This window comes from Triturus cristatus, chromosome 3_2 (genome assembly GCF_964204655.1).
Source record: "Triturus cristatus chromosome 3_2, aTriCri1.1, whole genome shotgun sequence".
NCBI classification, from domain to species: Eukaryota; Metazoa; Chordata; class Amphibia; order Caudata; family Salamandridae; genus Triturus; species Triturus cristatus.
Genome location: NC_140584.1, coordinates 1,091,657,092 through 1,091,682,529, shown reverse-complemented (window position 1 = coordinate 1,091,682,529; position 25,438 = coordinate 1,091,657,092). Strand labels below are relative to the sequence as shown.

Below are 25,438 nucleotides of genomic sequence, written 5' to 3'. Positions count from 1 at the left end.
ACACTTTTGTTTAGGTTTTGTTTACTTTCCTTCTTTTTTCTCTACATAATTCCTTTGTGTAGTACACAGGACTCTTTAATTACCTCTTAAGTATAAGTTAGATTGAGACTAAAATGGCAATTGATTTTGGCATTTCATCTTGTCTTTAGCCCTGAGGAAGTCCTTGACTTACTGTCATCAGGACGAAACACGTGTTGGCATCCAGTGTGGTTTGAAGACTTGCTCGAAATATGAAAATGTGTGAAATAAAGCTGAGAAGAATCTGAACAAGACTGGCATTTGGACTTTATTTTGTTAGGACTTTTTTGCCTGTGCTCGGTTTACCTATCATTGTATCTGATAGGCATTACTGGACCTATGGTTACGGGAACAGTCACGGCTTCTAAGTTTTCAGTCAATTCCCTAATCTTTTCAGTTAACTCTAAAGTGGTTTTTGCTAATTCTGTTGAATTTTCACTACTTACCTTGCTATCCTGTTTTCTCTCTATTTCTCTGAAAGAATTATTTTTCCCTAACTCTTGAGATACTGGTTCAGTCTTAATGCTTCGCAAAGTTTCCCTCATTGGGGCACTTGGTGTCAACATTTCAGAATCTGGTTGATATGGTGGTGGAATTTTATAAAACATGTTGTCAAGAACATCATCCTCCGATTCATTCACTCCATACCCTCCTGACCCTAGATTATGTCTCTTTTCTGTACATTTCCTTCCACTAACTTCTTCAACATGTCTCACAGGAAACAAACCATTAGCCATATTTGCACTTCGCCATCTCCTCATTCTGTCATCATGGTTCTCCTGACAATGGGGTCTACCAAACAAGTACCTATATCTTCCGCCACTCCTCTGTCTTTCTCTGTCATGCATCTCATCTTCCCATTCCGTCAATGCTTCAAACTGTGTTGATCTAGGTCTCGGTTCTAGGTTCATCATTCTCTCTCTTAAATTTCTCAAAACCGCTAAATTAAATGAACCATGTTCTGGAAATGCCAAAACTCCATCATCTTTCGTATATTTTGCCCAATTATCCAACCAAATGCATGTATGATATCCGTATTTTGCAATCATAAAAGATGCGGGCGATTTTGGTGGAGGAAGCAACTGTCCCTCTCTAGTCACAATCGGTTTGTCCTTTTTGAATAAACTCTTGATCTTTCCAAACCAGGACTTTTTCTCTTTTTCTGGTGGATCGTAATACATAATTTTTGTCTTTCGTATATCGCTAGATTTTCCCTATGACTATTCTGTTGTCTTAGCCAATCGTAGCGCGACTCACACTAACGCACCAATCAGGAGCGTCTATGTCAGTTTGGTAGTTCTCCAATCCCAGCGCGACTCACACTAACACACCAATCTGGAGCGTCTACGTCACCCTGTAATTCTCCAGTCCTAGCGTGGCGTACACTAACACACCATTCAGGAGTGTCTACGTTTCTTACTGACTAGCCAATCCCAGCGCGGTCTTTCTGACATCAGCTTTTCTTGCTACTCCTGCTTCTGCTGACCCCTCCTTTACAGAATTTCTCTGTGAGCTTTTTATGTTCTTTAAACTTACAAATCTGTTAGTAACAACATAAATACGCCACCATCATCTGTTTCGCTAACCAAAGAATAGTTAATGACCTTTCTTACAAGAATTCCGTCTTTCCCGAGAGCAGCGCTTACCTCTGCCCTACTACGGAATCGTTACTTCCGTTGATAAAGTAGCACATCCCTCTACTTTACCCTTCTAACAAGCATTAGCTAACCGTTTCTCCAGAATTAAGACACCTAGTTGGAGACCCAATGCTCCTGAGAAATAAAACCAGAGTTTCACAATTAACCTGAATGCTATTTTATTTACGCACTTTCATACGGAAAATGCAGTTCATTCACACAGAATTCTGTCTTTCCCGAGGACAGCGAACAGTCTGTCCTACTACAGAATTATAATACTCGTTAACAAAGTAGCACTTCCCTCTACTTTATCCTTCTAGCAAGCTTAGGGAACATCTATTACCTTTCCAGTGATAAGCGTAATCAGAGTGCCTTCTGGACTCCTGGTACCTAAGACCAAAATTTCACAGGTGACCTTCGCTACCATACATTTCTCTCATACAGAAAATGTCCCTAGTGGCAACACACGACGATGTTACCGAATCGAACCCAGACAATACGTCGTGCAACTCCAATCGTCACACGTTTTCCCCGTGTACCTACAGGGCAACAACAATTCCGTCTTTCCCGAGAGCAGCACTTACCTCTGCTCTACTACGGAACCGTTACAAACTTCCGACTTCCTACATCCCAGAAGCCATCAAACAACATAGAACTCAACGCAACTCAACATAGAGTGTTAATACATAAACCAATACTTTCCCACAATCAATAATCAATAAGCTATTTACAAGCAATGATCACCAAACCAAAACAATAAAAACCATCATCCTGCTACCAGAAAAACTGATGGAGCACAAAAACCCTATAAACGGGGAAAACAAACCCGTACCGGTATCCTCTCTTCGGCAGACCAGACGTCACACTAACTCAGTCACTCATACAGTCATTGGTGGGGCCCATAGCACCAACACTCACGGTAACCATTCCACGGTCTGCACCCAATCGGGAGGGATGAGCGGTTGAAGCGCTCGACATGTGAGGGGAACACTTTATAACCTATAGAGAAAGTTATTTTACAGCAATACACATCGATACCCCTTTCACCTACAGATCTCAATCTTTATCATCAAGGCACTCCTCCCACAATGATCGATGAATCATTTAGTTGGACTGGTTGATGGTGATTTAGAACCAGCTAAAACACATTCAAGACTTAGATCTTACCTTCCTTAATAAACCACAAACTCATTATTTCTTGTTAATGAATATCTTTTATCTAAATTTCTGAAAGAGTTATGTTTGCATTTGGAAATTTATATCAAATTTCATATACAGCGCAGAACATCATATTTACCTAATCTGGCTATTTGGAGTCCTCTACGTCATTGATTCCTGTCACAGTCAGTTGTCAGGGGGTGATGTCATGGGTTCTTCTAAAGTCAGTCCGTTCTAGTTTGCTGTAAAAGTCCATTGTCTTTTGTCTTGGCTGTCATCCCACAGTGACCTTGTTTGGGAACATCAAGTTCAGAGTTCGTGACTAGGTCTAGAAAGCTTTGTCCATCTGCGCAGTTCGCTCCATGCCTCATGGGACAGTGGCCACTTCGTCGTGTCGGCGGCCATGTTTGTTTTAGGTCCAAACGCCAACTTAAGCGAAACAAACACAAAAATGTAATTAATACATAGAAATAATAAATCTAATGTTAACCCCTTACTAATCCCTCTATGTGCTTGTATTTATCTAGCGTATAGCAACATTTAAAGCAATTATATTCACCCTTTCGGTCCTCTTCTTGGGCAACATTACTAAGACACCAAAAGCAACATATATCATGGAGTATTCTAATTACTACATATACAACTTATTAGTAGGGATACAGATTTTAGTCAACAAAGGTTATTCAGCCATGCAATATGCAAATCCCACGTGTAATTCGAATATTAATAATGTTGATTAATAAACATGCAAAACTCATTTAATAATATTAGTTAAATGGATTATTTAATTAGTATTTTCATGCTGAATGGGGGGAGGTACAAAAAATGTTGTACTACCTGCTCCAGCAGAAACAGAGTTTAGAACTCTTTGCCCTATGTTATTACACTGCCAAAAAAGAAATGCTGATCATCTATCACCATGCATGCCAATAGACTCGATTCAGAAAGATTGCCTCTGCTTCAATATGTCAGTGGGGACAATACATTCCACTGACCATCTCCCACTTGCCTGAGGTCTAAAATGTTGCCATGGATGCATCACGCAAAGACTCCGGAAACTTGACAGGGCTGACCCTTGAGTTTCAGACCAGCATGCTGCCTGCTTCAACACTTCACAAGAGGGAGAGGGCGGTGTATAAATGCAATTGCAATCCCATGTGACAAAATGCAAAGAAAAATCCTGGATTGTGCTAATCAAGCATTGATTAAGAAACAAAAGAGCAATTCAAATAGATAATCTCAAGTAAATTGTTGAGATAAATTGGAGTATTGCGATTTTCCCTTTAAAAGTCTATAATAAACAATCAAGTTTACCTAAAACATCATCATTCCCAACACACTCTTGTTTGATATGAGTTTGTGATGGGCGTGCACCTTATGCCCACTCACTCTGTGTCAAAGTTATTTAGGTATGGCTCTTGAATACAGAGAATACCTTGTAGACGAAATAGTCGCCTGTGAATATGGACTTTTCTGCATTACTTTGCATGTATTAAACCCCATACACATTGGTTTTTTAACTGTTCAAGTGTCAGAAGGTATCTGGGTTCCAAGATGGCCGCCATTTTAGACGCATACTCGAAAGCGTTCTATCTTTAACTCTGGTAAGTACATAATAAGGTCTACTATTTGAGTCTCATGTTCGTGAGGGAAATAAAATGGCCATCTATAGATGGTCTGATAAAAAAAAAAAATGTAGAAATGTTTATCGAACACAAAAACTCGACAACAGTTTTTTGTAAAGCTATAAAATGCAACACGTGTTATACATGAAAATTTGTATTGTTTGAGGGGACATAAAATACATTGAACAGTAATTTCAAAGTTTGTAATGATGCAACGTTATATACCAATACATTTTTCGGAATATTATTCGCAAATTTCTCCTTCTCAAGATGGCTGCTAAAAAAATGAAACTGAGCTCCGGCGCTCTCTTTCCTCTATGTTTCTTTCTCAACGGACACGGCGCAGCTACTCAATAGCCACTCAGCAGCACGGTTGACGTTACCCAGGCAACACATCAGGAAGGTTAGAAGATCCTGGGTGCTTATGGTGGGGTCGGAAAATCGTTCTTTTGCAGCGGGATGTCCGAAGGTAGATCTGACCCGATTCTGTGTCTGGAGTCGTCTGTGGGGGCCGGTCAGTCTGAGACGCAGTGTCTGACAAAGACCGCGTCGCCCAAACTAGTTGCAGGGGGACTCGCAAAATGCTGAAAGCCAAGGTGCTGCTGGTGGGACCCAGTGAGGTATGTATAATACCCAGGCTTTAAGTGGGATGAAAAAACTGGGGGGACTCTTAAAGGGGCGTGGTCGAAGTAATTCTAGGCGTGACTTAAAAACACCCAAGCTAAAAAATCTGTTTAGCATAGTGTGCCGCCTGTCTGACATTTTGCTGTTTCTATCGTTTTATTTATTTTTTTATTTTTATTTTTAACGTTTTATATAGCGCTGGCTAGACCCGGAGGTATCAGAGCGCTTTACATAAGGTTCCACAGATATTATAAAATTACTTCAGTTACACGTTGCATCAGTTACTAGAAAAACATTTCAAGAGTGTAGAAGACTAAATAAATGGAGTTTAGAAGGGTAAGGGGGTGGGGTAAAGGGGTAGGAGTTAGATAGAATGGAGAGACGGAGGAGGGTCTGCCCACAGTCCGGCTGGGTAGGTGATGAACGAGGGGGAAGTCCACAGTCCATCTCCTCTTTAGCGATCAGGTAGCTCCACCGGGCATCAGCCAAACAGCTAGGTCTCAGCGGGAAAACAATAGAAGAGCAAAAGCAGCGGCGGGGAAGAAACAAGACAAATGTCAGAAGTCCTACTGGGTAGGTGACGGCCATGGCGGTGTGCCGGAGCCAATCTCCCCTATAGCTGTCGGGGCAGCTCCACCGGGAATCAGCCATGTATGCGTTTCGGGTTCCACCAAAATAGAGAGAGGAACAGGAGGTGATCCAAAGTCAAGACTCGAGAGGGGTAGGGTGTAGGGAGAAAGGTGAGGAGGGAAGTAAGGTCAGGAGAGAAATCGGTCCTGGTGTTACTGGGGAGAGCCTTCAGCTACGTTCTCCAGCTGGCCACTGGGACAAAGATGGTGAGAGGAGAAGTGAGGAAGGGACAGACTCCAAGTTCAGAGCTCCTCGTGGTGAAAAGTCTCCCCCGGCGGTCATCTTAAGGTCAGGCAAGGAGTGAAAATCCCTGTGGGTCCCCACATCTAGGTCCTTTTCAAGGATTGCTAAGACCCTTCCTGGGGCCCTGCTATTACTGCTTTCCCCCCTCAGGGTACCTCTAGGGTGCCCCCGTGCCATACCAGTGTCTGGTAGAGTGCCCAGGGTGAAAAAACAGCTACTGGCAGCACTCAACCTTTAGTTCTGGCTCCTTTCCAGAGGTTTGTACCAGACTTTGGTGCTGGCCACACTGCTGGCTCTCACCAGCGGGCACTCACCAGCGTGGCAGTGGTACGCTCCTCTCCTCCCACAGCAGGCGGGGCCGCGAGTGGTGGCCGCCGTTATCGGGGAATCCGGTTGTGGGCTCCGGCTGGATGCAGCCAGCGGTGACGATCATCAGGTCCGCGGGAGCGCACCGGGCACGTTAGCTTCCCGCCTGGTGTGATTTGCGGGTGGAGGCTGGTGAGTGACAGAGCGAGGAAGTGGGCTCCGGTGTCGGTTGCGAGCAGTGCGTCAGCCACACGGGCTCCTTGGTAGGCGGGGGCGCTGTGTTGGAAGTCCGGAGGCCGGGCGGCGTTGCCAGGTCAAACAGCTCCCGGTTTAATGTGGGTCTGTTCGAGGGTATCAGCCGCGGTAGCTTGAGGGTAGGGTCTGGGTGGGCAGTGCGACGTACTCACCGGGCAGGCTGGTCTCGGAACCGGCGGCCGCCATAACATGCCATCTGAAAGAGGCTCAGGCATGAAGACCCAGGCGGTTGACCAGGAGGAGATAATATTTGCCACGTTGACACGGCTGGCCCCCAGGGTCGCCCGCAGTTCCTGTCACCGCGGGGCCTCCGGGGGATTGTCAATTGGGCTTACTTGTGCTCTGTTGCTGTGCCTCCTGGTCAGCAAGCCCCCGATTTAAACGCAGCGGTTCCGGGCCGGGCGTCCGCTGGGCTCCACGCCTCCATCTTGCATTCACTCATCTGTAGGTCTCCAATCATCGCGGTACTGGAGTGCTGCGCACATTTACACATCCCCGGCCTGGCTGAATAATCGAGCTCCCGGGGACTTGGTGTCCCCGTCCAGTCTCGGGTTCATCGAGACCTCCGCAGCTCAGCACGTCCGGGCTCTGCCGCCCAGCGCCGAACACAGACTTGAGTCCAATTCCTGTTGTTGTGCTCAGTCCCTCCTGTTGAGCGGCGTTAGAAACACTTTCCGGTGAGCTCGCTGGATGCTGCCTTTCTTCAGGAGCGCTTGAGGATGCATGGGGTGTTTTCTTTGTTCCACAGTTCGGTGCTGGTGGCCGCCATCTTGCTGGCCGGAGCTCCGATATATTGGTGTTTAATTCGGCCTCATTTGTTGGTTTTCAGGCGTAGTCAGCGGACCCTCAGGTTCCGTGTACCTTCCGATCCTGGAATTTAGGCAGCGTTGTTGGATTAAGCATTATTTGCATGCGTTTTGGTGTCAGGGAGTGCGAGGTTGGTACGGAGCTTCAGTTCAAGCGGCCATTTCGACCCGGCCACGCCCCCTCGTTGCATCCACATATATAATACAGCAAGTAACATTACACCTACAACAAGCCAGACTATTGGCTTTGCCAATGGTTGTTAGCTGCATAAGATAAATAAGCAACAACCATGGATTCATTGTAAATATAATATTGAAAATGCTTCCATTTTGAAATAAAGAAACTGTGAAAGAACTATAACGAGTCTCTTTGAAGGTACCTCAAAGGCAGTGAGCAGTGGTACTGCCTCAGAGTTAAGATTTATCTGTTCACCGAGGGTGAGGGCAAAAATTGAGAGCCCGATAAGGACCCGTCTCGGCACCTGCTTTTTAGGTCTCGCCTACGCAGCGCGCATGCGCTGCATAGGAGGACCTTTAGCCGTAGCTCTGCTCATTTTGAAGCACACACTTGTGCTTGTGGCGGCATCCACCTTGCGGGAGCGCGCAGGGTCGTGCCACAAGCACAAGTGCAGTGCTTGAAAATGAGCAGACTGCGTGCGCACACACCACTGCCGGGCTTGTTTCAAACAGCGGCGTACGCAGGGGCCATTTGTTTTTCAAAATACTTGTTTGTCGTTTTGCCTGCTCCAGAGGAAGCGAACATTACCTAGTGCCCCCAGGGCAAAAGCAGGGGCTCACATGAGTGCTTTTAGGCGGCTGTGCCTCTTCCTTTCTTTTTGTTTATGAGCATGTCCGATTGCTCCTCATTGCCTTCCTTTCCTCGGGTCCGTGGTTAACGTTTTTTTACCTCTACCAACAACACGGGTGCCATGCTTAATATTTTAGCAGGCTTGACTCCCACACCCACCTCCCTGGCTCCTTCACTTCCGACTTTGTGAGATGGGACCCATAGTTCCTAACAGCAGTGTTGCCAGACGGGGTTCTCCGGAAAGCCAGGTAAAGCACCAGCAAACAGGACCCCCACAATGCAGACGGATGTTAGTTAAACCAGGCCAAGGAGCATATATGTTGTGTATCACATCACAAACATTATTAAATGACAGCCCTTTGCAACTAAATGCCCTGCTTTAAATAACTGCAAAGTGAGCCGAGCATGGAGTCGGCGTCCATTATTGTGATTATTTCCACTCTGCTTCCTACTTTTTACGCTTTCTGGGAAGCCCACAAACATAATGTACAAGGAGCGAAATCTCACATAAGGCAGTCCCAGAAAATCAGATGGGTAATAATTGCACACACCTTTTCAGATGACTATTCCTTGGCAGCCTCTGTCTGTGTTAGAACTGCGCTTCTCACACTTCGTGCTCAATGGTCGCTCCTCCCTATTCACGTGGCATCTGTTAATTATGTTTCTATTCACTATGAGGATGCGCTTTCTGACTTGTGCCAGCTAGCTGGTGGCCTTCTTTCTGCACCGAACCAGCAGTTTCCTACCTGGAAAACCAGCTTCATTTCGACTGATGAAATGAATCTCCCTCCGTCTGTAACACACACAGGTGCTGTGCAGGAGACAAGGCACAGGTGTGCACCCTGATGCTGTGTGCACTTTTTTCAGGCAGTGAGCACAGTCGCGCTCCCGTGATAAAGGTAGTTGGCATTGGGGGTAATTAGGGGTGTTGGGGAGGGGGTAAAAGTACAAAAGGTGATTTAGTGCTGGCTCCTGACCTTTTCCACTGGAATGGTAACCCAGCATTTCCTGCAGCAGAGGATTGTGGGACAGGAGACCACTCAGAACAGGGAAACAAATTCTGTTGATCTGTGTTTCAATCACATCAGTTCGTTCTACCACGTCTCGCTCATTATAGGACAAGCCTTTAAAGCACTGCCCTTTTTAGAACAACACAGAACCATCCTGTAGAGCAGTGCTTCAGCCTGGCTTTACATCCACTGCTGACCCCGAGAGCCCTTTGAAGATAGCCCTACCCCTTCTATCTTGCTTAAGTCGAGCTCTACCTTTAATGCACAAAGCTGCCGCTTACATAGCACATGCTCTGGTAGACAGACACTGCTGCTTCTAGCCGAACAAAGAACCATCTTGTAGGACAGTGCTTCATCCTGGCTCTACCACCACTGCACAGCACCTTTGCTGACGCTACAGCCCCTTTTGTCAGATAATATTGCCCCTTCTAGCTTTGCATGCACCCCCTTGCAGGTAACAGTGCTCTGGCCAAGCTCTTCCCTTACTGCACAGGGCTGTTGCCCTGCACTGCATGGGCACTGTCTGACAGACACTGTTGCTTCTAGCCCAGCTGAGAACCAGACCAGTGCTCCAGCCCTGCTTTAGCTCCTCTGCACGGGGAGATAACACAGGTCCATGCAGCTCCTGCAGTCAGAGGTCCCCTTAGATTTAAGGGGCCCCATAAAGCCCAATTCCAGTTCTGATTTGGAGATATAAGAGGCATGGGGTACTCTTTGCATTTTGGCAGGAGGGGCCATCATTTTGTGCCTCTGCACAGGACTGCTGCTCACACAGTCTGGGTCCTGGCAACAAGGCCTGCCCCCCCCTTCCAGCTCTGCATAACATTGTGATTCAGCCGAGTTCTTCCCTTACTGCACAGGGCTGTTGCTTACACTGTATGGACAGACAGCACTCTTGCTTTCAGCCCTGCAAGAACCCCCCTGTATGCCAGTACTCCGGCCCGGCTTAATCTCTTGTAGATCAGGTCATTCATCCTACCCCTACAGAGGAGCGCAAATCCTTAACCATTTGGCAAAACTTTGACCCCATCTCTGATGACGCCCTCCTTAAATGCATCCTCGATACAAAGCCCTCTAACCACTCTCTTGACCCCATCCCTAGTGCCATTGCCATGGACTTCTATACCCATTCTCTTTCCTATTGGACCACTCTGGTCAACCTCTCCCTCAGTCAAGGCTCCCTTCCTGTTTCCTTCAAAAATGGACAGGTCACCCCTCTGCTTAAAAAACCCACCGCTGATGCGAATGACCTCAACAACTACCGTCCCATCACTAACCTACCCTTTCTTGCGAAAATCACAGAAAAATGTGTAGCGAAACAACTCTCTCGCCATATCAAGGACAATGATCTTCTTGACACTTTCCAGTCCGGCTTCATTCAAAACTGCAGCACTGAAACAACCCTGCTGCTAGTGATTGATGACGCGCTGCGGATACTCGATTCAGGGGAGTCTTGTCTTCTAATTCTTCTTGACCTTTCTGCAGCCTTTGACACAGTCAATCACAACACTCTCCTTAACACTCTTCAACAGAGAATGGGCATAGAGGGCACTGTGCTCAAATGGTTTGCCTCCTTCCTCTCTGATAGATCCCAAATGATCAAAATAGCGAACAGCCTTTCATCTCCTTTAGCGGTCAGCCAAGGTGTCCCTCAAGGCTCTATACTTGCACCCACACTATTCAATCTCTATTTAGAACCTTTGGGAAATCTACTGAGTAAATCCGGGATCCATTATCATCTATATGCGGACGACACTCAAATCTATCTTAAGGTGGCCTCCACTCACGATCTCTCCTTCCTAAGCTCTACTCTCGACTCCATTCAAAACTGGATGTTAACTCATCAACTGATCCTGAATCCCTCCAAAACTGAATTCCTCCTCCTCTCCTCATCACTTTCTCCTCCCCCAGTGCAATCATGGATGGATCAGACTAATCTACTGAACAATAAACCCATCATTGTCGAGAGCGCAAAATCCCTTGGTGTCATACTCGACAAAAAACTCAATCTACACTCCCACATCGATTCCATTGCAAAGTCTGCTCGATACCAACTGCGACTTCTTTGGGGGATTCGTCGCTTTTTCCCGGAGCACGACCTTAAAACCCTGGTCCAATCGCTGGTTCTCTCCAGATTGGACTACTGCAATTCTCTTCTTACTGGCCTCCCCAAATCCCACCTGTCCCCCCTAAAGTCCGTTCTCCATTCAGCAGCTCGTTTCATTTATGGGGCCAAAAGAAGCGACCACATCACACCCATTTTATCCACCCTCCGTTGGCTTCCCATAGAGGCAAGATCTATCTACAAGACTGCCTGTATCACCCACAAAGCCTTGCACTCCTCCTCCCCTCGCTACCTGGCGAATAAACTGAAACTCTCCGGAGGCTCCAGACCTTCACGTAATGCAGAAAATGTATTGCTTGAACCTCCCACTTTCAAGAAGGAAAGATCAATGGCCCAATCCTTTTCAGGCAAAGCGGTGAGAATCTGGAACTCACTTCCGCCTCATCTCCGGACCACCACCTCTTCTCAGGCCTTCAAATCTGACCTCAAAGCTCTCCTCCTTCAAAGACACTTCCAAATTTAATTTACGCCCTCTATTTTCTGAAGGAAGTCCTGCCGTTTTAGGAAATTCTGTTCTCCATGCCTATAGAAGTGCCTTCCCAGTGTGTTTTTGTGTGTTGAGTGTCTGCCATTTAATGCAGTAGTATACCTCTACTTGTATTTTGTACTCTTGTATAACATGCAGACGTCTCCTTTCCTTTGTAACGTATCGTTTGCTACCTCTTGTATTTTGTTTGCTTTTGATACTTGCACAACGTCCACCACTGCCTCATGTAACGTAACTTTTATTTTAGTGTTTTGAGTGTCTGCCATTTATTGACCTCTGTGTACTTTGTATGCTCTTGTAACCTGCACACGTCACTTTTTTCCTTTTGTAACGTATCGTTTGCTCCCTCTTGTATTTTGTTTGCTCCTGATACTTGCACAAATGCCACTATTGCTTCATGAAGCGTAACGTTGATTTTGTAACATGCTCACTTGTAATTTTTCTCCTTATGTATCATTACTGCTCCTATTGTGAAGCGCTCTGACACCTTCGGGTAAAGTCCGCGCTATATAAAAACGCATTAAATAAATAAAAAAATCTCCTCTGCACTAGGCTGCCGCTCACATTTCCGGGTGCTAGCAGTCAGGCCTGCTCTTTCCAGCTCTGCCCAGAACTCTCCTTCAGGCACAGTGCTCCAGTCAGGCGCTGCCTCCATTGCACACGGGCGATGCCTGTTCAATTTACAGGAGCCATCAGCACTGCCATGCTTCCCATGCATAGGGGTTCTGAAAGATGCCGGTTTAGTCAAACTGTGCATCTGACTTCACTCTTGTTCAAACATGCTGCTACTACAGGTGATAGGTTAGGACTGTGAGCTGTGTTTTATTTATTTTTATTTTAATATTTCGTTTTACTGATATGTCATCATTTCTTATACAATAACATTTGAGTTTCAAATGCACGTTAGCTTTTTTATTTTTTCTGCTCGCAAAGCTTTTCTGCTCCCGAGGTAGGCAACTGAAACCGGCACCGGCCTGCTTCTGAGACTTGGCCCATGCCAAAGACTACGGCTGTGATACTCCTGAGGCTGGCACTTAATGCTGCCACTCTTCTGGTTCTTTTTTTAAAATTTCCAGTGAAACATTTTATGACAGAGCATTTATTTTATAGTAGTCTCCCTCGGATGCTTTTCTCCCTGCGCTTGTATTGCTGATAAGCACTGTGTGCTTCTGTGCTCCACGTTACTGTTTTGTATGTGTGCTTTTGTCCTCCCTACCGTGCCTCCTATTGCTCTCTTTTACCCGTTTGCCTCTCTGCCCCCATCCCCTCCATATTACTTGATGTGCTTTTCTCCAATTGCCTGGACTTAGTCTTGGAATCAATGGTTTTTAGTTAACTGCATCCAATTTTAATTATGTCACATTTTTTCGTGAAGTAAAATGTGCAAGGTAAAAATTGGAAAAGTATTATTTTTAATCTTTTTTACGTATTATCACCAATTTTACATGCTGAACACATGTAGTCTGTGGCACGCCCACTTATGATGGGTGCATTTCTTGTCATGATCCATAGCTGCGTACTTCTTCTTATGCCAGATCTTGCAGCCCAAAACAGCCTGTCTGGAATCTGCCATATTAGGCATTTGAGAAGTAAGCTATTTTTAACATGAGATACAAGATGTATTCCTGAATCGGGCTGAATGACCCAGTGTGTAGCAATTGTATAGCTCGTCAATTCCTAACGGCCCAGCACCCAGGCTAATGTGCTGCATGCCTAATCACTTATAAGGTCCCAAAGGCGAGACCTATTGGCTATGCCAATGCTTGTTAGAACTGCCTGCACGACCCGGCCTACTTAAAGCACTGATCCTACCGTCTGATGGGTTCCCTAGCGAGATTTGTTCAGATGAAGCGCGTAATATATCTAATGAGAAGCACGTTAGGGCATCCAATGAGAGACAAAACGGTTTGTCCAATATTCATTTCTGTTGCAATCTGCTAAATTTGTTAGAATTTGTAAACTCTAGATCAACTGGAGACACCTGAGCGGAATCTTTTAGGTAAAAGTTCAGGGTATCCAAATATTGGGATTCATATGATTATTGGGGTCTGGCTCGCACACCACATTAGACATCCTCTGCTTTCCCACACATCTACTTGGTATTGTGTTCCTCACTAGAAAAGCTGTTTTATCTCTCATTGGATGTCCTATTTCCCTCCTTCAATTGTATTCGTGGGCTTCCTGGTATATTCTCCAGAGTATTCATTAATAATTATCTTACTTTTTTTTGTTGAGTCTGCCTGCACTAGAGGGCCCATTGTGGTTTGTGAAAACTGAGTGCCGTTGAGAGTGCAAATGGGCGCCGGAAGGTGGCGGCAGCTTGAGATATTTTGAGAGTGGAGGTAAAGCAAATTAAGTGGATTTGACTGAAATACCAGAATTAGGAACATAGTGCTTAGAAATATGTTGAAGAGGAAATATCAGTTTTCAATGAAGAAAATGAAGCCTTATCACGCCAACTGTTTTGCTAAAGCAAAAAGTCAGCAATTTCTGGAGTTAACCCAGTCAGGCAAGCTAGGTATTCTTCCCCCAGTGAAACATACAACAAGCCATTTCGGGGATTCTGAAACGACTGAGACAAGTGATAACTTAATGAATGTGAAAGATGAGGAAAATGTGACCATAATGGGGGAACTCCTCACCCGGCAACCTAATCAGACGTTACCTCCGCTTGAGAGGAGGAGCCTAAGAGATCTCAAAAAAGCTTACCTGTATTAGATAATCGTGATTTTGGGGGTGAAGGAGAAGAAAAAACAGCTGGCAAGGAAAGAGGGGTCAGGATAATTGGAGGCTCAAATTAGCTCTACTTTGCCCTCCCCATGGTGAGTTCCAAGGCAACACAGGAAATTACCCCGAGTGTGGGTCTGTGCCTGGTATTTTTTTTAAAAATGGAAAAGGGGGCAAGGATGTGGAATTCCTATATCCCAACGCCCAGGACATATTGTTTGGGATCAAGAGCAACAAGTTTTCATGTGCATTTTGTCCTTGGGACAAGTAGGCCTAACCCCTTGCAGCACAAACCCTTTGCCTGCCAGTTTGCAGTACCACATTATGAATCAGGTAAGGGCACTGACTGCAGTTAAGGTAATATTTGTGTGCATGTAAATGCTGTTCAAACTTGTATTTATGGTTTATTAATTGAAAGCCTTTGTTATTAGAGAGCTCTAAGTAAATGTTGTAAGCTCTGACAGCACAACTGACAGTGGTCCCAGTATAAAAACGTGTACACACATTTTCAAAGTTTAGCAATATGAGATGTATAATGCTCCCAGAATGCTCTCTGATTTGATGGGAATATTTGCAAAAGCTTCAAAGCAAGATTGAGGATTATTTGCTTTCAAAAGAAAATGCTGATAAAAAAAGAAAGCAGGAAAAAAAACATTTTGCTTAAGTACTGTAAAATGTCAGGTACCATTTCTTTGCAGCATCATTTAGTAACGTGTTGATGCATGCTAGTATTTCCCAAAAATATTCATAATGGAAAATCAGTGTAACCAGTTTCAATAAGATTATGGGAAACAAAAATAAACATGCATTGGGAAAGTCAGTAGGTCCGAAATTGGTGGTCAGCTTTTTTGTTTTGTTCAGTGTGTGAATTGTTTTGGAATGGTTTTTGTAAAACCTGATTGGTTTGGGAGCTGCTGGGCCATCATGACAAACATTGGGAAAAGCAATAATTGTTTTTGGTATCAAAAAGCACACAATGCCAAAGTAGTAACTGGCACTGAACGAAAATACTTGAGAGAGAGAGAGAGAGAGATAGAAAGAGTGAGAAAGAGTGAGAAAGAGAGAGAGAGAGAGAGAGAGATCCCAAGAATTTACAGAAGTAGGACAAAAAATAGTACTCATAGAAAATATTTGTGAACTACATTTTAGCATGAGCAAATTTGCATGTGTAGATTAGCTCATGCAAAATGTTTGCAAGTTTACTTTCCCTCCAACCACTTTTTTCCCCAACTCGAAGAAGGTTTATGACTGCCATTCTCGGGAGTAAATTCCCAACATTTCTCAGTATGGGAACAGATTAGATTGAGTTGTTGAAAACCCTTAAAACATGCAAGTTATTTCGTTTGCACAGACTCAAAAGGACATTCTAACCCTGGAACTATTGCTTACTACTACCTTCAGCCCCAGTATGTAGATCTGTGGAAACATGACAACATAAGGAAATTGCAAGTATTCAAACACTATTATGGTATGAGTACCGGCATCATCAGAGAGGCTACCTCAGGGCTCTTATATAATAAGATTGCTGCCATAATTTGTCGCCGCGCTACATGGCACCAAAGGGACAAGTGGATTTTGTCACAGGACAAGTAGATTTATGAAGCAACCGGCCCCATGGACAAGTAGATATTTTATTAAATTCAACACCCCTAAGGGGAAGCGAAAGGGTCCCAACTCGCTCACAAAAGCTACGTATAGAAGCCTACATTGGGTGTAGTCTTGAACATAGAGTCATTGAATACTACTGAGATAATGACAATGTTCCCCCAGTCTCAGTCAGATAACCATCAAACAGCTTCTCGGCAGGTGGAAGGCAGGAGCAATGACCAGAATTTAGATGTAGTACCACACGTAATCAGGTACAAGCTGGAGTACATCTTGTATGAGGATCAGATGGCCCTGCACCTTCAACACTGCCCTCCTCTGGTCAATATGGGATAGTACATCCCAAAAAATTGGGAGAAGCAGGGGAGAAGATTTTTGCTTTGCTCTAGCTTTTACTGAAGGAAATTCAAGAGGTTAAAATAGCTCAAACGAATCTAGCCGGCAAGCTGGAACCAAGATTTGAAGTGTTAGAAATAAGGATCCCAGCTCTGAGTGACCGTCAAATAGAGGTAGAGAAAAGGGTTTCAGATCTGGAGGACACAATTTCTAGTCAGACTAGGCTTATTAACGCAATAAAGAATGAAGCAAAATGTGTAAATGGAAAGGTGGTAGATTTGGAAAGCTGCTCTTGCAGTTCCAACCTACAGCTAGTAGGAATCCATGAGAATCGGAAAGGCTTTTCAAAGATCACAGAGGGAGTCTCTTGCTTGATACCAACTCACTTGCTTAAAGAATCTTCATTGGTCTTGTCCATCACCTGAGCAGGTAGGGTTCCCTTTGGAATCCCGCCAAAGTATGGTAAAAAGCCTCAGACTATATTGGTCAACATTCAGGACTATAAAATCTGTGAAACAGTCCTGCGAAAGTCTGTACAGCTCAAGTCTGTAAACATGGAGAGAAACTTTTCCTTCCAAATCTACTCATATGTGACATATGAGACTTCTTGCTGCCTTATGCAAATAATTAGTGAATTTAAAGCTAAGTGGGTGCAAGCCCAGTTTTTTCAACCGGCAATCTTACAAATGTTATGGGCGGGTAAATTCCAAGTTTTTTCTGAAATGCAGGATGTCAGGGAATTTATCCAGACAGTAGTCAGGGGTTGAAGAGGGCTCGCGCCCCAGAAAGAATAAGAGTTTTAGGGGAGTGGACCACTGGAGGATGCCACCATAGGTGCCAAATCAGTGAAACCCATAATATGGGGGTGGAGGAGGCGCTTGCTTTTGGGGGCTGGGCGCTCTTTGGGAGGTTGGTGTGGTTAGGGAGGGAGGAAGTGGGAGGAGGTGTTGACAAGGGGTGGGTTAAGTTGTGTAATGAGGAGGGAGAACGGGGGAGATGTTGGCAAGGGGTTAGGAATAGATTGGGCAGGAAGGGTTGAAAATAGTGATGGGGGAAGGGAAAGTGTTTTTGTTGGTATAGAAATGCTGGATAGCGATATAACTGCTCCAGTGAGAGGTGAGTGTAGTAAAGGGTTGAAAAAGAAATAGTGGATTGATCAGTGCTGTGCAATCAGCATATCCCGCAATGGGAGGTCTGTCAGTAATTACAGGCTAAATAATAGAATGAAAAGGCAGGGCATTTTTACTTGGTGTGGACAATTCAGCCCAAGTATAATGGTGCTCCAAGAAACTCATTGGATAAAGGGGAAGGAGGCTAATAGGATAAACCACTTCTGACATTAGGAAGGTGTTTTTCCTTCAGCTCAGAGAGGGGTCACAATTCCGATGATACATGGGACGTTCGGGAAATATTTCCCAATTATTGATGATGGTTAAAGGTATTCGGAAATACTTCAAATGGAAATAAGCAATCAGAAAGTATTTATTTCTCTCATATTATGGTCCAGTAAGTGATGATCCGAGTTATTTACAAAAGCTTGGATGGAAACTGAGTAATCTACAAGGAGAGATTTTATTAGGGGACATTTTAATTTTCCCAAGAGATATTTCTTCTAGATTCCTCGGAGCCTGCAAAGGAAGAGAAAAACGGAGAAAGTTTTTGATAAGTGTCTTTGTTTAGGAGTGGGAGATATTTGGAGAAGAAAGAATAAGAGTGGGAGATCATATACCTATTATTCAAAACTATACAATTTTGCTTCCAGGATTTATTCATTTTTAGGATCCTACTACCTTTCCATCCAGGAAATCCCACATCTTGCTAGTGGGTTGTCAGACTATCGGGTGGCCTTCCTGAGATGCGATGTACCCCTACCAAGAAATACCCCGAGATGGGGGCTTAATAGGACAATTATATTCAAGCCGGTTGTTATTAATCTAATCACCCTAGAAATAGTGTTTTTTTTCACTACTACAGAGTCCTCTGCGAATATCTCCATTGTGTGGGATGCCTGATTTCAATATATAAGCATTCAGGAGGGAGAAAATTGGTTCCTTACAGGAGGAAGTGGACAGGGCCTATCTAGCATTAGCCCTGAATAACACTGAAGTTTTGATAGAGAGTTAGCAAAATGCAAAGAAAAAGATAAGAGATTTTTATCTGTAAAGGGAAATAATAATAGGACTCGTCAACAACAGTTATATGAGGAAGGAGATTTTATAGGTTGGTTTTTAGCTTGCCGGTCTAAAGAGAGGTTCAAACAAAATGTGATTTATACAATTTGGGACCCTCTGACCAGCCAGCACACATAAGAGCCAGAGGAAATTAAAATGGGTTTTTGGGAATATTATCAGAATTTGTAAAAGGAGGAACAAGCGGTGAATGATGGGTTAGAGCAGCAAGTTACTAATTTCCTTAAGGATTTAAGAATGCCCACCCTCATGAAGGAAGAAGCCTTTCTTTTATTAGACCCTATGTCAGAGAAGGAGGTAGAAGACATTATTAGGCAGTTGCCTAGCGGTAAAGCCCCAGGGGAAGGTGGGTTTGACTCTACAAGGTTTTTGCTTCCATTCTTAGCGTCCCATTGCTATACTTTTTAATAGTTTCTTTTTATTCGTAAAGGGATATTGGTGAATTTTTTTAAAGTAAGGTGAACCGTCAGCTGACCTGAAGTCATATAGGCCAATAATTCTATTTAAATACTCATTACAAAATCTACTCAAAAATAGTTTAGTAAGCCCCCGCACTCATAGCCAGGTACCTAAATGGTTTTATTAGTGGGTGTTATCTTTTTGCTAATATGTATTTCATAAGTGAATTTATCGCCCTGGGAACAATAGATACTATTCAAGCTTCAAATTTACAAGTCTGGCGGTTGTAACAGTATTAATGAAGAAAAAATAGAATGGCTTTTGTTGAACCCCCAGTTTGGAGGGAACATGATATGGCAGGCCCAAAGAGATATTTAGGTATTTTTTACTTTGACTCTGAGGAACGGGACGGAAGTATTTCATAATAATTTAAGCCAATTAGTAGAAAATGAGTATTATCTCACTTTAACCATTCTGTGCCTCAGCCTGTCTATGAATACACGTCTGGGTCAATACAACATTTGGGCTGTTTGTGCATTCACTCTAGACAGTTACACAAAGGGAGCTGAGGTGCCCTGCATGTCCGAATGGCCCATTACACCCGGCTGATGTACATTCCTGAGCTAGACTGGTGGGAGGAGTTGACACTGACCTGAATAAAGCTGTGCCTGTCCTCACAAAAAGTAGTTTCCACCCCCTTTGGTGTGTTAGGAGCCAGGGCAAGGAAAGGCAGGGTCTTCTGCACTGGAAAGGTCTTTCCTTTGACGTTTGCCTACTTTAAAGGCTGAAATGGGTAAAAGTACTGGCCTCTGACACCATATACTCAGAAAACTTCTGGGTTGAGGACATTCTGCCAGGAAGAAGACCTGTCTGGCTGTCAGGAGGGACTGCCACTTTGCTGTTTGCTTTGCTGTGTTGGTTTGCTGCTTCTATCCTGGGAGTAAAAGGACTGGACATTGCTTTCTACATCATACTTGCCAAGGTTCTCCAAGGGCTTACGTTGAGCTTGCCTCCTGTTGGAAGCCTCAGGGCCATTAAAGACTTAACCTGGGCTCCTTTGCTGGGAGTCCTAACTTGTCAAGCGGTGCCAAATCCAGTCCCTGGGCCTTTGGAAGTGAATTTGCTGTGATAACCAAGAAGAAAGCAGTGCATCGACTTTGAGTGCAACTTTAAAGCAGGCGCCGCTCCTCGGCACAGTACCTCTGCCTGCACCGCAGTCATGGTCCCTGCTGAGTGCAACGCCCATGACTTACAACCAGGCCCTGATGCCACCACAGCAACCCCAAAGTCTCGAGTGCTCTGTCACTAGCGTCTGTGACACCTGACATCGACTCTGCGAAGGTGACGTGCCACGGCTTGACCTTCCAAACTTCATCGACCCTGCTCCGTCATAAGGAATCACTGCCAGTGCCGCATCACCTCCCCTGCAACAGTAAGGAACCGACACATCACATCCCTGCCTAGCTGTAAGGAACTGACGACTCTCCACCCTGTAGTAGCAAGGAACCAATGGCGCACCAGCTTTAGCGACGCCTCACCTCCCCGGCGTGGTGCAATATCTTTGTTTTTCATTGTTTTGCAAGGCACAGTTACCGGTGTCTGTGTGACTCTGCAGCCAGCCCATGCTCGGCGCTGAACTGTTGGATCCGACTCTGTCAAACACGCCGTATAGCCCTAGCCTGAGCTATTCTGTTTCTAAACATTTTATTTGCATTTAATATTGAAAAAATCCTATCTTGCTTTGTGTATGTATTTTTGTTGGTTTGATTTTGTTTTACTCATATCAATATTGGCTATTTTTCTTAACTGGTGTGGCGAATGTTTGTGGTGTTTTCACTGTGTTACTGCAAGCGTGTGAGCAAAAACTTTACGCATTGTCTCTAAAATAAGCATGACTGCTCTTTCCATGCTACCAAGTGGGTGAGCATGGGTTATTCTGAGGGTGTAACTTACTTACCCTGACTGGAGTGAGGGTTCCTGCTTGGACAGTGTGCAAACCACTGCCAACCAGGGATCACTATTTCTAACATTGGTGATCAGCGGTGATGATAGGACTTGTATTTGTACATTGCATACAGTGGTTGGTGTACACTACTTCCATATCGCAGACCATTACACCCCAGCATAGTTTTTTTTCTCTTTCTATTTTTGCAACTTGTGAGTTTTCACAATCATTCTGGTGAGCCATCAGCTGTAGCTGCAGATTTGGTGTTTGAGCAGGAGAGGTTGGAGTCTTATATGGTGGCTCAGCTCAAATGTTTTTGAAAGGAGCTCAAATGTCCTTTTAAAGGCCTTACTAGGAAGGAGGAGATGCAAAAGGCACTGAAGGCCTGGTTGGCTGCCAGGGAGGCTGGTGAGCCCACAGAGCATGGGAATGATAATGTGGATATGAAGGAACAGAGCCTGCATGGTGATTTTGTGAATCGGGATCTTCTGGGGGGAAGCGCACCCTCCAGGGCCAGCTGCAGTGTCTCCTCTAAAGGTCTGTCCCCAGAGGAGCTGGAGGACAGACGGGAAGCTAGAAAGCACAAGATGGAGCTGGAAAAGTTCAAATGAGCATGGGAGGGAGCTCCAGTTTGAACTAGCTCGACTCAAAAGAGAGACAGAAAAGGATATCTTGGCCATAGGGAAGGATATATTGCCCATGGAGGAGAAAAAGAGGATTTTGGCTCAAGAGCTCAAGAGCTGATCTTGAAATAGCTGGATGTGAAGGCCAAGTCCAGCACAGATGGTGGCAGCAATTCCAAAGTGCAGTCTGAAGGAAAGGTGCACATACCCAAGAACCTAGGGAAAGAGTATACCGTGGAGGATGACATAAATAGGTGGTTCCAGGGTTATGAGACAGCTCTCCGCATGTACCTGGTCCCTGAGTGAGAATAGGGGGCAGGCTTGGAGAACTATGACACTGGGAAGGGAAGGGACACATTATTGGCACTAGGGACCGCAAGTGAGCTTACCTACCCTGCCATGAAGGATGCCCTAATCACTAGGTATGGTCTTACTCCAAGAGATATCGGGACAGTAGGAGTACTACGCTTAAAGCTCAGACCTAGCTTAAGTGTATTGTTTCTTTTTTGCAGAGCACTAGATGGTTGGGCGAAGGGCAGTGATCTTTATTTATTTATTTATGGGTTTTGTGTTTAGTTATTAAACTCCTGTTGGACTGCATCATGGCTGCTTTGAACAACTTGCAGTCGGGGGGATAGGTTTACCTCATCACTTAGCTGTTAATCTCTCTGCATTAAAGCTTTGGATAAAATGGCTGTCCATCCTGTAAGTGGCTTTTACAAAATATGCAGATGTTAGCAGAAACGTCCCTCATCAGAGCTGCTGTTCAGGGAGGATATTTAAATAATGTATTCTAGAAAGTTATTTTTCCCATTGTACATGATACAATTGCAATTTTAATCAAGAGGTTACTAACGTGATATCAATCAGCTCTTTGACAAAATAAGGGAACATTGCATTTGAATATTAAAAATGTCCTCTTTAGCTGCCTGTTATTGGATTGGCCACCTATATGTTTTGCTTTTATATTTTTGTAGTGTGGAAAAACTGTTTTGGCCAACTTCTTGTCAGATGCTACGGAAGCAATTGGTGGTGAATACAATCCAACTCAAGGTGTCCGGTAAGAAAGGTCATATGATGTATCACCTGATTTGTTACCAGAATTTTAAGATGCTTAGCCATCCTTGTGACAATTCTTTGGCAGTTAAACTAACCATATTACATGTAGTGTCCACATAAGTATCACAGGGGTCACAAGCTAGATATGGAGGTCAAAGAGCATAGCACTATCCGTGTGAGTCAGTAATGCATTTTTAGTGTTACTTCAGCTCACACCTAACACAATATATTACATCTTCAATTCCTTCATTTCTTTGTCGAGGCAGAGTGCATTGTGGTATCACCGCATGACCTGAGGCATATAATTTGTTTGACAGCCTCAAAGGAGTCCAAAACTCATTTCACCAATAAATTTAAAATATGTATTGGCAAAGTCTATAGATCTAGACTTTAAAAGCATGAGTTGTTGGCTTTGCCAATGATTATTTAAATTGCATGCATCTAAACGCATTACCACTCTTAACTGGCAATCTTGGTATGGGTTTTCTATTCCAAGATGGCTGTCGAAGCGCACCCAGGCATCGTGAACATTCACAAGCATGCTTTGTGATGCATGCGCATGCATAAATATGTAGGTGGCCATTTTTAATTTACCCTTCTGGCATGGTGAATGGCCGAGTTAGAAGGTTAAATTAAAATGTAAAATATAAAATTAAAAAAAGAAGTTTGCTTGAAGAGTAAACAATGGAATCAGTGGCCCAGAGCTCTTTGCAGCTACCTTTGACATTTTAAAATAAGATAAATAAATACATTAAAAAAAATAGTTCGGAATGAGGAGGGAGAATATAAGTAGCATGAGGGTCATATAAACAGTGGATCAAGTGGCCTTGCAGCACCTAGTAAAAATAAATAACTATGTAAATGAATACATAAATCATGGGGAGCTAGGTGGTGATTGAGGTGCGAGCTTGGAGAGGTGAATGAAAGTAGGAGAGGGTGGAGTAGAAAAAACAGGGGAGAGCGCAAGGAAACACCATGACCACGGAGTGCTGAATATAAAATTTAAAGAGAGCCCCCGCTGGAATGCAGCAGATGCTACACATCTAGTCAGAACACTGTGAGACCGAAATACTTGTGGACGGGGCAAATACAAGAATGGGAAGGAAAGCCATTGAATTAAGAGCAGAACAAAAAGCCATCTGATCATGAGCAGGGGGCTGGCCCAAATCCCACTCTAGGGATGTGTCCTGTATTGGAAACAGTAGGTCTGTGTACAGATAGCTAAAGCCTCCTGTGACCAAGACCTAAAAAAAACTTAAAAGGGACCATGATCATTGGGCAGGAATTCATTATGGGTCAATGGCCTGGATCTCCAATTCTGGATCCGTTAGTTACCCGATCCATTGCTACAGGACATCTAGGATAATGTTGCATGTAAGCAGGAATGCTTCAGAAAGGGGTAATAATTCAGCCACCACATTAATGGGGATGAACATGCAGGATTTGATCACTAGAACTAATGCTGCCTGAAAATGTGTGAGAATGTAATAAAGGCAGACTTTTCTTTGGTAAGATCTGGAAGGTGCGGGTGCATGGTGTTCCTGCTGACTAACATCCCTCTGGCCTTCAGACATCACCAGTGGATGTGGGGTGAGCTGACTATAGGTTGCCAAGAGACCTGGGAATCGTCACTTGGCCTCATAATTTTTTTTAATTTTAAGATGACACTTCTGCTTGGAGAAGGTAAGCACTCTGCTTACTATACCAACACTATACGTTTTTGGATTGTAAACATTCAAGTTATGTGTTTCTTACATAGTTTTTAAATGGTACTCCAGCATTCTATAGGAGCTGCACTGTAGCATTTAATTGACACTTTCTCTCCAAGTATATGTAATTAGATGAACTGAAAATAGCTAATCTTATTGTTAAATGACCCCCTTCCCCCATATATGAGACTTCACATAAGCAATGCAGGCCAGAACTGCAGCCATGGGAAGTATGATTTCTGGAAACAATGTTGATCTGCATTCAAGAAAGGGCTTTTTCTTAGGTTCCCAATTAAGGGAGCCCTTTATCCACAGAAACCTTCCAACATTATATATATATCTGGAGAAACAAGGATGATATGATCTGTGTTGGTCCCAGAAAATAGACGTTCCCATAATACAGTTAGAGGAGCAGCACAGTACTTCCATTACAGCCATGTTGACTAGCAAATGAATACAAATCCTTTTAAAATAAAAGTCGTCCATAATGATTGATCTACCCACGTTTGTTTCTTCATGACCAACATAACTGGTTCTTTGAGGGAGAAGTCTGATCCCTGCTGGTGAGGAATGGCATACTTATATTTATTAGAGTGTGGCACAACCTAGAGCCTCTTATAACCCTTAGTGTTATAAGTAATTCCAACGTTGTTGTTTGTAACCCATATTAGGTTTGCTAAGGGTTCCATGATAAGTGAAAAAAGTATGCAGGGCCAGGGACAACCTTTCTGTGTCTCTCTCTCCACCTGGTAGTTATCAGGAACTATGTATGCAGTACGGACTTGAGTCATCAGTTCACTGTAAAACGGAGACAGCCATTTGAGCGTCTTTCCCCCCAAAATATGCAGTCACCTGAGCACTTCGTACAACCAACTAACCTTGTCAAAAGTTTTCTCCAAGTCCATCAACAGTATTAGTAGCCACAGTGAAGTAGAGGGAGACATAAGAAAGGGGTATCATATTTTAATTATTGTTATATCTGGTTACAAATCCACTTTGTTTCCCATGCACCATACTGTATGGTAGAGGGAACAGGGGATTGGATATTCGTTTACTGAGAGTTTTATGATCTGCATGGAGCATGAAGAAGGGTCTATAGGACCTCAAGGGTTGC

The 25,438-nt window shown here is 44.1% G+C and overlaps 1 protein-coding gene across 1 annotated transcript in view; it reads left to right on the top strand.

Moving 5' to 3' along the window:
* The first annotated feature begins 4,719 nt into the window (after nt 1-4,719).
* IFT22 (intraflagellar transport 22) overlaps nt 4,720-25,438 on the top strand; it is a 100,328-nt gene continuing 79,609 nt past the window's right edge. The window contains exons 1-2 of the mRNA XM_085649869.1: nt 4,720-5,058; nt 22,534-22,616. Of these exons, the coding sequence (XP_085505995.1) occupies nt 5,020-5,058; nt 22,534-22,616 (122 nt within the window). The 5' untranslated portion in view covers nt 4,720-5,019. The remainder of the gene's footprint in view (nt 5,059-22,533; nt 22,617-25,438) is intronic.